The 16,436-nt window shown below is 38.6% G+C and overlaps 1 protein-coding gene across 1 annotated transcript in view; it reads right to left on the reverse strand.

The window, feature by feature from the left end:
• Positions 1-16,436, reverse strand: part of ENTHD1 (ENTH domain containing 1) — an 80,745-nt gene that overhangs the window by 42,019 nt on the left and 22,290 nt on the right. Inside the window, exon 3 of the mRNA XM_070408002.1 lies at positions 7,891-8,009. Within this exon, the coding sequence (XP_070264103.1) occupies positions 7,891-8,009 (119 nt within the window). The remainder of the gene's footprint in view (positions 1-7,890; positions 8,010-16,436) is intronic.

Below are 16,436 nucleotides of genomic sequence, written 5' to 3' on the forward strand. Positions count from 1 at the left end.
CTATGATACATGATCTGTATATTGCATTGTGCACCCAAAGTCAAATCATCTTCTGTTACCACATATTTGGCTGTCTTTACCTTTTACTACCCGCCACATCCTTCCCTCTGGTAACTACCATACTGTGTCTCTATGAGTTTCAGTTTTATATCCCACATATGAGTAAAATCAAATGGTTCTGAGCTTTTCCTGACTGACATTTCACTTAGTATGAAATGTTTGCAAATAAATGTTTTCAAATTTTCGGGTAGATACCCAGAAGAGGGATTGCTGGGTCATATGGTAACTCTATTCTTAATGTCTGGAAGAACCTCCATACTGTTTTCCATAGTGGCTATACTAGTTTACATTCCCACCAGCAGTGAATGAGGGTTCCTTTTTCTCCACAACCTCTCCAACACTTGTTACTTTTTTGTTAATAATAGCCATTCTAATACTATGTGTGAGGTGGTATCTCCTAGTTTTGATTTGCATTTCCCTAACAGCTAGTGAAGTTGAGCATCTTTTCATATATCAGTTGGCCATTTGTATGTCTTCTAGGGAGAAGTGTCTGTTCAGGTCTTCTGCCCACTTTTAATTGGATTGTTTGTTTGGTGTTGAGTTATATTAGTTCTTTATATATTTTGGATATTAACCCCTTGTCAGAGCTGTTGTTTGTAAATATCTTCTCCCATTCGGTTGGTTGCCCTTTTGCTTTGTTGGCAGTTTCTTTTGCTCTGCAAAGGCCTTTTAGTTTGATATTGTCCCATTCATTTATTTTTGCCTTTGCTTTCCTTGCCTTTGGGGTCAAATTCATAAAAGCTTCTCTAAGACCAACACAATGGCCACAACATGACATAATAATCGTGATATATTATTTTTTAATGTATTGTTGTATTCAATTTGTATTCATAAGTTTAGTTCCTATGTTTTCTTCTATGTAATTTATTGTTTCAGATCTTATATTTAGGTCTTTGATCCTTTTTGAATTAATTTTTGTACATGGGGACAAACTGTACTCTAATTTCATTCTTTTGCACGTGGCTTTCCAATTTTCCCAGCACCATTTATTGAAGAGGCCTTCTTTTCTCCATTATATGTTTTCTGTACCTTTGTCAAAAATTATTTAAATTGTGATGCCCATACACACGTGGTTTTATTTCTGGGTTCTCAATTCTGTTCCATTGGTCTGTGTGTCTGTTTTTCTGTCAATACCATGCTGTTTTGATTATTGTTGCTCTGTAGTATAATTTAAAGTCAGGTAGTGTGAGACCTTGACTTCATTCTTTTTTCTGAGGATTGCTTTGGCTATCCTGGGTCTTTTGTGGTTCCATACATATCTGATGATTTTTTGTTCTATTTCTTTAAGAAATGTCATTGGGATTTTGATGGGGATTGCATTAAATCTGTATATTTCTTTGGTAATATGGACATTTTAACTATGTTGATTCTTCCAATCCATGAACATGGAATATCTTTCAATTTCACTGTGTCTTTTTCAATCTCTTTTTTGTAGTTTTAGTACATAGGTCCTTCACATCCTTTGTTAAAAGTTGATTCCTTGGTATTTTATTCTTTTTGTTGCAATTACAAGAGGAATTTTTTTCATTTCTTTTTCTAATATTTCATTGTTAGTATATAGAAATGCAGTGGATTTTTGAACATTGATTTTGTATCCCGCAACTTTACTGTATTTGTTTATTATTTCTAAAAGTTTTTGGTGGAGTCTTTAGGATTTTCTATATAAAAAAATCATGTTATCTGCAAAAAGTGACACTTTTACTTTTTCATTCCCAATTTGGATGCCTTTTGTTTCTTTCTCTTACCTAATTGCTCTGGCTAGGATATCCAGTACTATGTTGAATGAGAGTAGTGAGAGTGGATATCCTTGTCTTGTTCCTGATATTAGAGGAAAAGCTTTCAGCTTTTCAACATTGTGAATATTATGTTGAGGAACTTTCCTTCTATACCTATTTTATTGAGAATCTGAATCATAAATGGATGTTGTATCTTACCAAATGCTTTTTCTGCATCTATTGATAAGCCCATACGATTTTTATCCTTTGTTTTGTTAATGTAATGTGTTACATTGATTGATTTGCATATATTGAACCATCCTTGTGCTCCTGGAATGAACCCCACCTTAATTATGATATATTATTTTTTAATGTATTATTGTACTCAATTTGCTAGTATTTTGTGTTTCTGTTGTTTTTATTTGATGGTATTCCATACTTTATTCCTCTGCTTCCTCTTTTTTAAAGTTATATGTCTCAATTTTGGTTTTTGTGTGTGTGTGGTTACCATTAGGTCTATGAAAAAGAAAGTTTCATATATTCAATAGTCCTTTTTCTTTTTAATCCAACCTCCTCTACAAATTCAGACCTTACCCACATCCCTTTTATGTTTTTGTTGTCACGAATTATCCCTGTTTATGCTGTTAAGTTTGCTGATGATCTTACTTGTAGAGCAAAAGTTTTAAATTGTGATGTCTTACATCATGTTTTTTTCTTTTAGGGATTATGTTTTTGGCCAGCCCTATATGCCAAAGGGTTTTCTCCAATATGTTTTTTCAGTATTATAGTTTTACATTTTACATTTAAGTCTGTGATCCATTTGGAGTGAATTTCTGTTTAAGGTTTAATTTCAGAGTCATGGTTTTGCCTATAAATGCCCAATTGCGTGAATATAATTTATTAAAACTGTTATCTTTGAATTTCTTTTGTCAAAAATCAGTTGGACATATTTGTGTGGGTCTATTTTTTTTAATTTTAATTTTAATTTTTTATTTTTGCTAAAAGTATTACAAAGGGTATTACATAAGTGCCCTTTTTATCCCCCCCCACCCTTGACAAACCCCTGCCCTCCCTTACCCCCCAGTGTCTTATGTCCATTAGTTATGCTTATATAGATACATACAAGTCCTTCGGTTGATCTCTTACTCCCCTCCCTCCCGTCCCCCAACCCTCCCTGGCCTTCCCTGTGTGGGTCTATTTCTTAGTTCTCTACTCTGTTTCATTGACTTAAGAGACTATCCCTCCACCAGCATGAAAAATCCCTATATGATTACCAATAAGGAATGGTTACATAAATTAAGATTCATTTATATATCAAGAATACAGCAAAGTTAATATGTACTGATATAAAAAATATGTCCATAACATGTAGTTTAGTGATAAAAGCATATTAAAACAATATACATTGAACGATTGCATTTATTACTATAAGAAGATGTGCAAGATATATTGCTTAGTTCAAAGCATGTTACAGAGCAGTATGCAATGAACAAATACATTCAGGTAAAATAAATGTAGGGACACAGAAAATTTCTTCCCAAAATTCATAAAAAAAAACTGCTAGTATAGTTGACTCTTAGAAAAGGAACTGAAGGAATAGAGAGAAATAAGAAGAAACTCTGTTTTTCACTTTTTACCCTTCAATATTATTTAAATTTTTCAATAAGTATTTTTTAATTTAAAAAGAATAAAAATACAAACATAAAAATAAAAGAGGATTCAAGCATAAAGCAATGATGCAGTAGGTAAAGAGATAATAAATTAACATAACTAAAGTAAGTATAATTTCCATTTTTCTAACAGCTTTGATGAGTTCAAATTTTTACAAATATAATAAGTGACATGCTAATAAACCCAATGATAAAACCTGTTTATTCTTAATTTAGCAAAATAATAAATGAAGGCAGTAGGAAATAAATATGTATCTTCTATCACTAGCAATTTAGTAACTCACAAGGAGACTGAAGGCTTTGGTCACCTTTAATTTTGTGTGAATCAATTCATAGCATCCCTATCTGTTGCTATGGGAACAACTGTGACCGAAAAAGTCATAGCCTCATTGTTGAATCTCCTCCAACAGGAAAAGGGGAAGGTTGTTTGAGGTGGTGAAAAGCTACAAATGGCCTTATTAATTAGCAGACTTAATAAGAAAAATTCTGGACAGCACGCAAAGAGAAAACACACCCATGTCTCAGTGCCATGCACAGAAAGGCTTTCCTTTACACAGGCAAGCACTGCTCTGCCTTTGAAAGCCATGTTCTATTATTGCTATTAGATAATTCTTTCATTTCTAGAAAGAAAATAGTTAAAGAGGTTTCTATTTAAAGTTTTTAAAAGATATTTTTAAGCACTCCTCATTCTGCCTAAGCAACCAACAATATCATTTCTTCCTCATTCTCTATTAAGAACATGAGAATTTTAATGTAGATGCAGTACATTTGGCAACAACAATTAGGCTTACTGTTCAACATGATAGCTCTTGTCTTCTGCTGCAAGAACAGATTTCTGAAGAGGACAATATTGGGTGGCATCACATGTTCCTGACAGTCATTAGAGCAGGGGTCCTCAAACTACGGCCCGCGGGCCACATGCAAATACAAATATTGTATTTGTTCCCATTTTGTTTTTTTACTTCAAAATAAGATATGTGCAGTGTGCATAGAAATTTGTTCATAGTTGTTTTTTAAACTATAGTCCGGCCCTCCAACGGTCTGAGGGACAGTGAACTGGCCCCCTGTTTAAAAAGTTTGAGGACCCCTGCATTAGAGAAGGTGCCTGTCAGTAGTAATGTTTTGAAAAAGGGAAATCCAGCTTTAAACTTCCTTTGTGGGAAGGGAACCATTTTTTTACTCATTGATATAAGATGTAGAATGATGTAAATCAATTACTGTACCACCCTCTAAAGTAAGAAAAACAAACAAAATGAGAAGTTAATGACCGATACAAAAAAAGACTAAGTCGCACTTTATATCTCTGTTAGGCTCCAATGCATGCAAGATTATCCCAGTCGATTTTCTCCCTTAAAAGCCATTAGCAACAAATAAATTGATCTCAAATTTAAAAATCATTTTGATTTAATGTCATATCTTTTAAAATAATCTAGACATTTTCAATCTATGGGCTATTATGCAATTAAGGAACAGTGAAATTTTAATTTTATGTACTTTTCAGAGCTGCTATAAATCCAGTTCCTAATTGGCTTGGGGAAAGGAGTTGGAAACAGAAGGTCAAGAAATAATTCCAATCTCCCTCGCAGGAACTGTGGCAGCGAATACTAAACAAAGCACTCAGAGCAGGAGACCAAACAAGCCTCTTTCACAGGAAAGGAAGAGAAGGAAGTTACTATTGAAAGTCTACTATTCATTCATTTCTTCATTTAAAAAAATGTGGCAACTAATGATTCAGTAATGAATAAAACTTCAAAAGGTCTCTAGTCTCAAGAAGCTTTCCTTCTGGTAGGAGAAACACATACCAAACGGAAAAACAAGTGAGTGAATAAGATAATTTCATATAGTCTTGAGTGGAACAGATTTCCAATCCAGACGGTTCTATAAGTTTGGTTCATACTTTGGGGATACCGACCTCTTCCAAACACATAGCAATGAAAGAGAAAATGCAAATGTGAAAATGAAGGACACAGTCATGGTCAAACACAAGATGAACATCTTCATGGATGAGAGCATAACAGAAACACATAATGGTAAGGAGGTGGAAGCCGTGGACCTTTAGGGCTTTGGATCCAGAAAAAGGCAGAGAAAACCAGGAGCTCAACTCTGAGGGGATAAGTACAGATTGAAAGTGCCCATGCAAGACAGGACTGTTGAATATGGGCTCACTGCTTGAAATTATGCCCAGGCACTGGGATCTCCTACTTAATGAAGAAGCTGAAAGAACCAGGCATTAATCAAGCCTGGATCCGTGGCCTCTTAAAGTACCACACCCAAGTAGGTGAGAGGACACAAACCAAACTTTACCACAACTGATCCTCAGCACCCATTGGTCTGAGAACCAGATCTGGAACATCTCTGATATGAGCACAAGGAAGGAGCCCCAAGCTGCCAGTGTAAGTCCTGAATGTGGATCTGTGACCCTAAGTGTCAGAAGGAAGCAAACGAAAAACTATTAGGCAGGAAAGGACTGTAAGGACACTCAGAAAGAAGAAAGATTAAAAACTTGAGCCGCTCTGGCCAGTGTGGCTCAGTTGGTTGGAGCATTGTCCTGTATACCAAAAGGTGGCGGGTTTGATTCCTGGTCAGTGCACATACCCTGGTTTCGGGTTTGATCCCTGGTTGGGGCGCATAGTGGTGCAAGGTGGCCAATGGATGCTTCTCTCTCACATCAATGTTTCTCTCTCCCCCTTCCTCTCTCTTTAAAAATCAATAAAAGCATATCATTGAGTGAGGATTAAAAAAAAAGAAAACAAATTAAATAGAAATATTAAATATCAAATGTAAAAATAGAATACTGAAATAGAGAACACAGATGGGATAAATAGTGGAATGGATATAGCTGAGAACAAATTAGTAAACTGAAGGTCAGATTGAGAAACTTTAAAAGAAGAAAAAAAGAAAACAGCCACTCTGGAAAACAGTTTGACAGTTTCTTACAAAACCAGCAATCATACTCTTGGATATTTATCCCAGAGATTTGAAAACTTTATATACAAAAACTGTACACAAATGTTCACTACAGTTCTATTCATCAACAGCCCCTAACTGGGAACACCCAAATACCTTTCACTGGGTGAATAGTTGAATAAACTCTGATATATCTATAAAATGGGGTGCTTTCAAAATAAACAATAAAAAGGAATGAATTATTGATACATGCAACATCTCAAGAGCATTATGATGAGTGAAAAAAAATCTATCTCAAAAGGTTACATTTACATAGCATTCTAAAAATAACAAAACTATAGATGGAGAAAAGATCAGTAGTTGCCAGGGGGAGGTTGTCGGGGGTGAGATTGTCTAGGTAGCATAAGGGCATGAGGGACTTCTTTTGTGAGGCTAGAACAGTTCTGTATCTTAATTTTGGTGCTGGTTATACAAATCTATCTATACTAATAAAAGGGTAATATGCTAATTAGACCGATGTCTTCCAGACATCCTTCCAGATGTCCTTCCGGACAAAGCCACGGTGGCAGGGGCGGAGGCCAGAGTGGTTAGGGGCGATCAGGCTGGCAGGGGAGAGCAGTTAGGGGTGATCAGGCCAGCAGGGGAGAGCAGTTAGGGGCAATCAGGCAGAGTGGTTAGGAGCGATCAGGCAAGCGGGCAGGTGAGTGGTTAGGAGCCAGAGGTCCCAGATTGTGAGAGGGTGCAGACCGGGCTGAGGAAACCCCACCCCCCATGCATGAATTTCGTGCACTGGGCTTCTAGTACTTAGAATAAAATTACATAGAATGCACACACATACACACACAAATGGGGGTTAAAAAATTAAACACTGAATTGAAAATTGTAGTCTATTTAGCTGTAACATACCAATGTTCATTTCCTGGTTTTGATATTGTACTTCAGCTATGTAAGATGTCAACATTGGGTAGGCGGGGGAAGGGTACATGGGACTCCATACTATTTCTGCAACTTCCTATAATATAATCATTTCATAACAAAATGTTTTTTAAAACTGAGTAAAGAATGATAAACTGTTCAAGAAATTAAATATTGTTTTTCCACAGAGATTCAAATAACACAAGATCCTTTCTCACACTATATAGTAAAATTCTAGAGGGCATAAGGATTTCAACATTTAGAAAAAAAAGTACAAGATCTTTATTATATTAGGATAAAAAAGATTTTTAAATGCACAAGCTATAAAGGGAAATTGATAATTTAATCTTATTCTTATTTAAAACTCTGTATAACAAAAACAAAGTTAAAAGACAAGCAGTTTCTCTTAGAACATTAGAAGCTGCAAAAGGCAAGAAAACCCACTCTCCCCTAGAGCCTGCAGAAAGGAACACAGCCCTGTGAACACCTTGACTTTAGCCCAGAGAGACCATGTCAGACTTCCAGCCTGCAGAACTGTAAGACAATACATTTGTGTTGACTTAAGGCACTAAGTTTGTGGTAATTTTTTAGAGCAGCAATAGGAAACTACTACAGCAACTTACCTCAGTTGATTTCCAAGCAGTGAACTTGAGAGGTAGTGCTTCCTGGGACAACACAGCATCACCAGGCTGCTGAATGTCTTGCCACTGCTCTTGTTTCCATCCAGCCTTGGAAGTGTTCTCTGTCAATGACATAAAGAGCAGATTTTACTTTGGCAAAAAATTATAATGTTTTTACATTACCTCATGATTTTTAAAGTAATCACTTCTGAAGATCCATTTCGCCTACAAAATATACATGATCTACCAATGGTTACCTATGAATAGTAACCACGTTTATATAGCTCTTTATAATAAACTAGAGGCCCGGTGCACAAAAATTTGTGCACTTGGGGGGGAGAGGGGGTCCCTCAGCCCGGCCTGTGCCCTCTCGCAGTCTGGGACCCCTCAGGAGATAATGACCTGCTGGCTTAGGCCTGCTCCCAGCTGGCAGAGGGCAGACCCAATCCCTAGGTGCAGCCCCTGGTCAGGCTCAGAGCAGGGCCGATTGGGGAGTTGGGGCGCTGCCCCCTGTCATGCACAGAGCAGGGCAGATCGGAAGGTTGTGATGCCACCCCTAGTCATGCTCAGGGTACAGCCGATTGGGGGGTTGGGGCACCGCCCCGTCACACTCAAGGCAGGGTCGATAGGGAAGTTGCGGCGTCACCCCGTCACGCACAGAGCAGGGCCGATCAGGGGGTAGGGGCGTTGCCCCCTGTCACTCACAGAGCAGGGCCGATCAGGGGGTTGAGGAGCTCCCCCATGTCACTCACAGAGTAGGGCCAATAGGGGAGTTAGGGCACCGCCCCCTGTCACACACAGAGCAGGGCCCATCAGGGGGTTGGGGCGCCGCCCTCTATCACCCACAGAGCACGGCCGATCAGGGGGTTGGGGCGCTGCACCCTGTCACACACAGAGCCACAGGGCGATCAGGGGGTTGGGGAGCTCCCCCCTATCAGGCACAGAGCAGGGCTGATCAGGGGGTTGGGGCACCTTCCCCTGTCACGAACAGAGCAGGGCGGATAGGGAGGTTGTGGCCCCGCCCCCGTCACACACAGAGCTGCAGGGCGATCAGGGGGTTTGGGCGCTGCCCCCTGTCACACTGATCCCAGTGCCGGGAGGCATATTACCCTTTTACTATATAGAATAGAGGCCTGGTGCACGGGTGGGGGCTGGCTGGTTTGCCCTGAAGGGTGTCCTGGATCAGGGTGGGGGTCCCCACTGGGGTGCCTGGCCAGTCTGGCTGAGGGGCTGAGGGCTGTTTTCAGGCTGGCGGGTGACTGAAGCTCCCAACCACTCCTTTTTTTCTTTTTTCTTTTTTTATTCTGGACCAGCTTTAGCTCTGAGGCCTCCCTGCTGAAAGCAGCTTTCTGGCCTTTGTTTACCTTCTGTTTGATACAATGTTGCAATCCGGGTGGCTGAAGCCCGGCTGACTAAAGCAGGTTTCTGGGGTTTTGTTTAGCTTCTATATTTGCAACATAGTTGCTTAGAGTTGCAGCTGAGAGGCCAGCAAGTCAGGCGGGGAACGTTGGAGTTCGCTGTCACTGGAGCAAGCAAGCCTCCCTGTTCGCTTCAGTGCCTGGCTGCCGGCCGCCATCTTGGTTGGCAGTTAATTTGCATATCTCAGTGATTAGCCAATGGGAAGGGTAGCAGCTGTATGGCTAATTACCATGTCTCTCTTTTATTAGATAAGATTGAGATAGATATCAAAAATACAACTTCAATTCTAGCCCTTCCCTCATCAACAATTTTTATTTTATAGATTATTTGAGACATCATTTTTAATATAAGGCATAATATTGAATAGAAATAGAGTTTGAAAATGTGAAAATGATTCAAATGAAATGTTAGCAAAATAGGAATAACTATAATTATTCTAAGTAATACTTTTTAAAACATATTTTTATTGATTTCAGAGAGGAAGGAGGAGGGAGAGAGAGATAGAAACATCAATGATGGGAGAGAGTCATTGATTGACTGCCTCTTGCACGCCCCACACTAGGAATCGAACCCGAACCTGAACAGGGGCATGTGCCCTGATTAGGAATCAAACCGCAACCTCCTGGTTCATATGTCAACGCTCAACCACTGAGCCACGCCAGCCAGGCTCTCAGTAATATTTAAAAGAAGTTTATTACTGCTGTGTGAACTTCATGTGTTCTAAGCAAAACTATCAGGAATGTATAGATAATTTGATAAGAAAAAATTTTTAAAGAAAATTTTTTAAAAACTTAAACATAAAAGAATATGCCAATGAAAATAAAGATATTTCTGCTTATATATTTTTACTAAACTGAACATTTTTGTAGTCTTAATATCACTTCCTCCCTATGTTAATTGCTATGTAAACAAAGTATTAGTACCAACTCTATATCAGCATACTATTGGGTACAATAAGTACAAGAAAGCTATTTTCAAACTGGTGCATGCACAGCACTGTGGGAACTTGAATACTTCCTAAGGACCAGGTGGGCACAGATCATTTTAAAGGAATCAATATCCAGGTCCACAACTTCTGTATCTATTCTTTCCAAAAACTGATCATTCTGAGAATGCAACTATGGGGAAGCATCAGGCTAGTTCTTTCCCCTTTCCCTTTCACAATCAATTTTATGCCACTTTCTAAAGACAGACATAATCTTAGCCTAATCCTATTATGGTACATCTTCCCTTAAGTGCAAACATAAGGCACCAAGCAATAGTAAAAAAAAGACGGAGATGGGGTCACCCCCTTTAATCAAGGCATGAAAAATCCAAAGTAGAGCCTCAAAGCTTTTCCTGTCAAAGTATAGCAGAGGTAACAGGGAATTTTGGTCCATACCGGGATGTTCGGTATTCAGATATATTACAGCATGGAGAAGCAGGACAGTTGACAAGTTTCATTTAATGTGGTTGTGCTTTACACCTCCCATCTATTGCCAACGAATGCACCCTTCCTTAAAAAGAGTCCCATGAGAAGAAAGCAAAAAGCCTGGGAGGCAGGGGCCCTTATTTCATCAAAGCAACAACCTTATGACAAGGCTCCATGCCTTGGCTTTCTACCTTAGGAAGAGTCCAGGAGTGTGAATACAACCAGAGTGATGTTTGTTTGCACGTTTATTTGAATAAATAAAGTAGGATATTTTATTTTAAAATATATGATTTGGTTGGTTGTTTTGACAGTAAAGTCTGGTTTTGCCAATCATGGTAAATAATTCCCAAAAATTGAATGAACCAAACCCACAGTTCTGAATAGTTGATTAAAATATATTGAAAGCATATGACACATAAAATCATTTTCTCAAAAAATTCTTGTATTGACAGATATATTGCAAGAATATTTTCCTATTTCCCATACATTCTGAGTATATTGTGTTAAGTGTAACAGGTATAATTAATAGTCATTCGATAAATGTTAGTAAAGGGTTTTTTTGGTATTATATTCAGAAACTGAAAAAGCAAATTATTCCTACTGACTGTTTAACTGCTTAGTCTTTTTCTAAGTAGGGTATTTCTAATCCTTTGCTTTCAACAACATGAAGAAAGACCTATTCAAGTTAAGAGTTGACAAGAGATGAAAAACATTTTTATAATAAAGCAATATATATTTTTTGGCATATTATTTGGAAGGTATTCATAGAATTGACGTTGCATAATAAAATACCTCCTATTCCTACCTACAATTTTATGTGAACAAGTCTTCTCAGCATTAACATATATAAAAATGTAAAACAGAAACAGAATTCATGCTATTATTTCTAGCAATAGGTAATGTTCATACATAGGTAAATGAAAAGTTCCATGCATCTCATAAAAACATGAATTTCCAATAAAAATTGTATCCTTTATGTGTTTTTTATTTTAAATATGTTTTTATTGATCTTAGAGAGGAGAGGGAGAGAAACATTGATAGGCCGCCCCTTGCATGCCCCCTACTGAGGATCAAACCCACAAACCAGGCACGTGCCCTGACCAGGATTTGAACTGGTGACCTCTTTGTGCATGGGACAACACTCAACCAACCGAGCCACACTGGTCATGGCTCCTTTATGTTTAATAAGTATTTATAATACATTTATGTGGTTTTGATTTTGCCTGATTATGTACTAAGAATAACTGGAATGATAAGGCACTCTAGAAGTGATATTTTACCACTTAAAGCCTCTGATCAGAAAAAATTTAAAACTAATTTCAATTTATATACATATTTGATTATTATATACAAATTATGTAAATATTTTATGCTTTATTTGCCTTTCAAGCTTAAAATACTTTCTATTAGGGTAAAATTCTGGGAAGGATATGGAACAGAAATATGACTTCAAGTAGAAAAGGGAATAATGTAAAATTTCCAACAGTTAAAGAGGACTTCATGTATTCTTTTCAAATGAATGGCTATAGGTATCAATCACAATAGCATTTAGATTCCTTTAGATACTTTTAAAAGTCTCATGTGGCCCTAACCAGTTTGGCTCAGCGGATAGAGCGTCAGCCTGCGGACTGTGGGGTCCCAGGTTTGATTCCGGTCAGGGGCATGTACCTTGGTTGTGGGCACATCCCCAATAGGGGGGTGTGCAGGAGGCAACTGATTGATGGTTCTAACTCTCTATCCCTCTCCCTTCCTCTCTGTAAAAAAATCAATAAAATATATATTTTTAAAAACATTTAAAAGTCTCGTGTGATAGTTTTTGTTTTATCTCCAATGTCAATATTTTTAATTACATCCTTTGTGCTTGCTTATACTTATGATAATATTTCACTTCAACTTAAAAATGTGTAAGAGGCATGTAATTTTTCAAAATAATTTTAGGGATTATGCAAGAAAAAACAGCTCGAAAAGCAATAGTATAAGACATGGATTGTCCTTGCCTTCAGAAAGTTTTAGCCTGACTAGAAAGATAAGTCTAACATACAGACTTATGGAAACAATTAAAGGAGAATAATTACATGCCAAACTTCTTTAAACTAACTAACTTTAGGACTAGACATGCTAAGGAGAAAAAAAAAAAATCCACAATGTATACCAGAGTAATAAGAAAGAGCCTTAAATAGGAAGTAACATTTGAATAAGCTTTGAATGATGGCTGGGTTTCTGATAAATGTGGAGGGAGAAATGATTCCAAGCAGAGGGTCTACATGGGCAAAAGCAGCAAGTATGGTGCACACCAAGCATGTCAAACTCGCGGCCGGCTAAATGAGGCACGCGGCCCGCCAGCTGCGAGTTTGACATGCTTGGTGTATACCAAAGACACTAAAGAAAGAAATAAGAACTTTGCATTTACGTTTCTAGCTTTGCATTTTCTTATAACTTCCCATGAAAATGAATAATTAAAATGAGCTTATTTTGGGATTGAAGATTTGGGGATTGGAGCTTATTTTGGGATTGGAGATTTTAGAATTAGTGCTGGCAAATAGTAGGTTTGAGGCTTAGATCATCTGTGTATTTTCGTGTGATATAATCAGGAACTATATCATCACTCTTTGAGGATTCAGCAACAAAATCATCCTTGAAATGATAATGACCTAGATTTCAGACATCATAGATTAAAAAAAAAATTCAGGAAGTCAATGTTGAAGTGTGAGGAAACTGAAGAATAGTAAGAATTGTGAAAGAAAAAATATCTTGCATATTAGGAGATACATTTTAGCCTAGAATAGCTAAAATGTTACATACATATATTGACTAATCTTACAGGGGCAAGAAGGAAGACAGTTATAATACAGTGAGTCTATGGAAACTCATTTAGAAATTTTTTTAGAATCAAGCAGCCCAACACTGAAAGTGAGGTGTGTTTAATTAAATAAGATCATTTTTGGATTTCACAAGCAAATGGAAAGGGATAACACACATTTAGTTCCTTGTGGAAATGAAGTCCCTTTGGTATCATAAGCTACTTATCAATTGAGACTGTGAACTCACATGCCAAGGAGGACCAGTATATGAATGAGAAACCTCAAAGCAAAAAGTGAAGATGCTACAGGAAATAATGCTAGTGAGTCATTCGAAGATGAATGCTTAGATACCAAGGCTGTAGGCACTTTGTAGAAACTATCTAGAGAGAAGCTGTAGATCTCGTTGAGCCTGTACCCTCAGATAATACCACAAAGCAGAACTGGTAGACCCTGTGATACTTCTTAGATGAGATATCAAACTGACATTCAAACTATCAGACATTAACAACGCAGCAGCACATCTTGGAAATGAAATGTTCCATAAGTTGAACAAATTCTCAAATTATTCCATTTATTATTTAACATATAATAAACATTGTTGCTATGTATTGACAGTGTCCTTCCAGGTATAATTTAAGTAAATTAGTCCTTTACTTAACAAAATTAATTTTTAAGAATAAAAACATGTTTTAAAATAAACAAGTTAATTTTAAATAACAAACAAATCCATCATAGAAAACAGTCAGTGGGGATTGACCAAAGAACATATATGCATAGCCCCTGGACAAAGACAATAGTGTGGTGAAAGCTTGGGGTTTGGGGTAGGGGCAGGGACCCGGTGGAGGTGGGCAAAGAGGGGGGGAAATAGGAGACGTCTGTAATAGTGTCAACAATAAAAAAAAAGAAAAGAAAATAGTCAGTGGGCTAATGAAGAACTGATAAGATATAAAAGTCTCATAGTGATTAAATTTCTTTCTAACCTTTCAGAATGAGTTTGGAACCTTAACAATTTCACTGACTTATGCTTTAGCATCTTCAAGTAATTGATGTTTGTCCTAATTTTTTTTTAAATATATTTTATTGATTTTTTACAGAGAGGAAGGGAGAGAGATAGAGAGTCAGAAACATCGATGAGAGAGAAACATCGATCAGCCGCCTCCTGCACATCTCCCACTGGGGATGTGCCCACAACCCAGGTACATGCCCTTGACCGGAACCAAACCCAGGACCCTTCAGTCCGCAGGCCGGCGCTCCATCCACTGAGCCAAACCGGTTTCGGCTGTCCTAATTTTCAAAAATGTCATTTTATAATAATTTCAAACTTGCAGAAAAATTGTAAGAATAGTACAAGAACTCCCATATACTCTTCGTCCCGATTCACCAATTGTTAACATTTTGCCCCATTTGTTTTATAATTCTCTTTCTTCACTTAGGTACACATATTATGATAATCCTTGAGTAAAAACCATTGTGCCAGATTGGGTTCTCCAGGAAACAGACCCCATGGCTCAGATTGGTGTGAGGGAGATTTGTGGGGAATGCTCTTGAAAACAATTTTTTAAAAATAATAGCAAACATTTATTAATAACTTATTATGGGTCAGGCACTGTGCTAAGCTCTTTATATGTTAAGTAGAGGCCCAATGCAAAAAATTTGTGCACTCAGGGGGAAGGTCCCTCAGCCCAGATTGTGAGAGGGCGCAGGCCAGGCAGAGGGACCCCACCGGTGCAAGATTGGGGCTGGGGAGGGATGGGGGAGGTTGGCCAGCCAGGGAGAGACCACGGGAGGGCTCCAGGGTGTGCCCAGTTTGTCTCAGTCCCAATCGGCTGGACCCCAGCTACAAGCTAACCTACCAGTTGGAGTGTCTGCCCCCTGGTGGTCAGTGCACATCATAGCAAGCAGCTGAGCGGCCTTAGTATATCATTAGCATACTAGAGGCCTGGTACACGGATTTGTGCACTTTGAAAGGAAATTAATTAAGGTGGCTGGTGGGGAAGGACTGGGCGAGACAGGCAGGACACGCCCTGGAGCCAACCTCCCATGATCCCTCCCAGGTGGCAGCACCTGGGGCGGCACTGAGGCTCAAAGGGCGTCTGCGGAATGAGAGGGGTCCCTCCAGCAGGTGGGGTCCCTCAGCCTGGGCTGCAGGATTGGGCCGAAACTGGCAGTCCGACATCCCCCGAGGGGTCCCAGAGTGCGAGAGGGCACTCTGCAAAGTTGCTGTTGCTCCACAGCTCCTGCATTGAGCATCTGCCCCCTGGTGGTCAGTGTGCATCATACCTACCAGCCAGTCACTTAGCCTTTTATATATATACATAGATATATAGTTTATGCTTTGATTGGTTGAATGGCTGACCGGATGACTAGACACTTAGCATATTAGGCTTTAATTATATAGGATGATCTTAACAGTTTGCTGTAATTTATCTTCACTTTACAAATGAGGAAACTGAGACACAGAGAGGTTTACATACCTGTCAGCCATACAGCTGGTAAGTGGTGGAGCCAGGATGCCAAACTAGGCCACTCAAATTTCAAAACACATTATTGTGTCAATACCCTCCAGCTAAAGACCACCAGGGACCCCTGCCATTGTACAAGTTGGGTTTCTGACTCATTACAGAGAGGGAGAATTAGCAGCATGGGGAAATGTGGGTGTCTCAATAAGAAGGTGTTAGAAAGGACTTATGAAGGCCTGGCTTCTTGTTAGGTGATTTGGGGGAGGAGTTAAGGAAGCAGGACTTTTCTCCGGATTAGATGCTATCAGGAAATGGGGGTAATTCTATGATTGGGTATCTTAATAAGGAAGAGGAAGATCAGAGAGCTGTAGTGGTAAGGCAGCAGCAGTCCCATATTAGCAGGATAAAGACATAGAAAATAGGTAAAAGAGTCAATTGGATTCCAGAGTGGACCAGAGT

The sequence above is a fragment of the Myotis yumanensis genome, unplaced genomic scaffold, assembly GCF_028538775.1.
Source record: "Myotis yumanensis isolate MYYU_CA2020_CCGP unplaced genomic scaffold, mMyoYum1.0.hap1 SCAF_3, whole genome shotgun sequence".
NCBI classification, from domain to species: Eukaryota; Metazoa; Chordata; class Mammalia; order Chiroptera; family Vespertilionidae; genus Myotis; species Myotis yumanensis.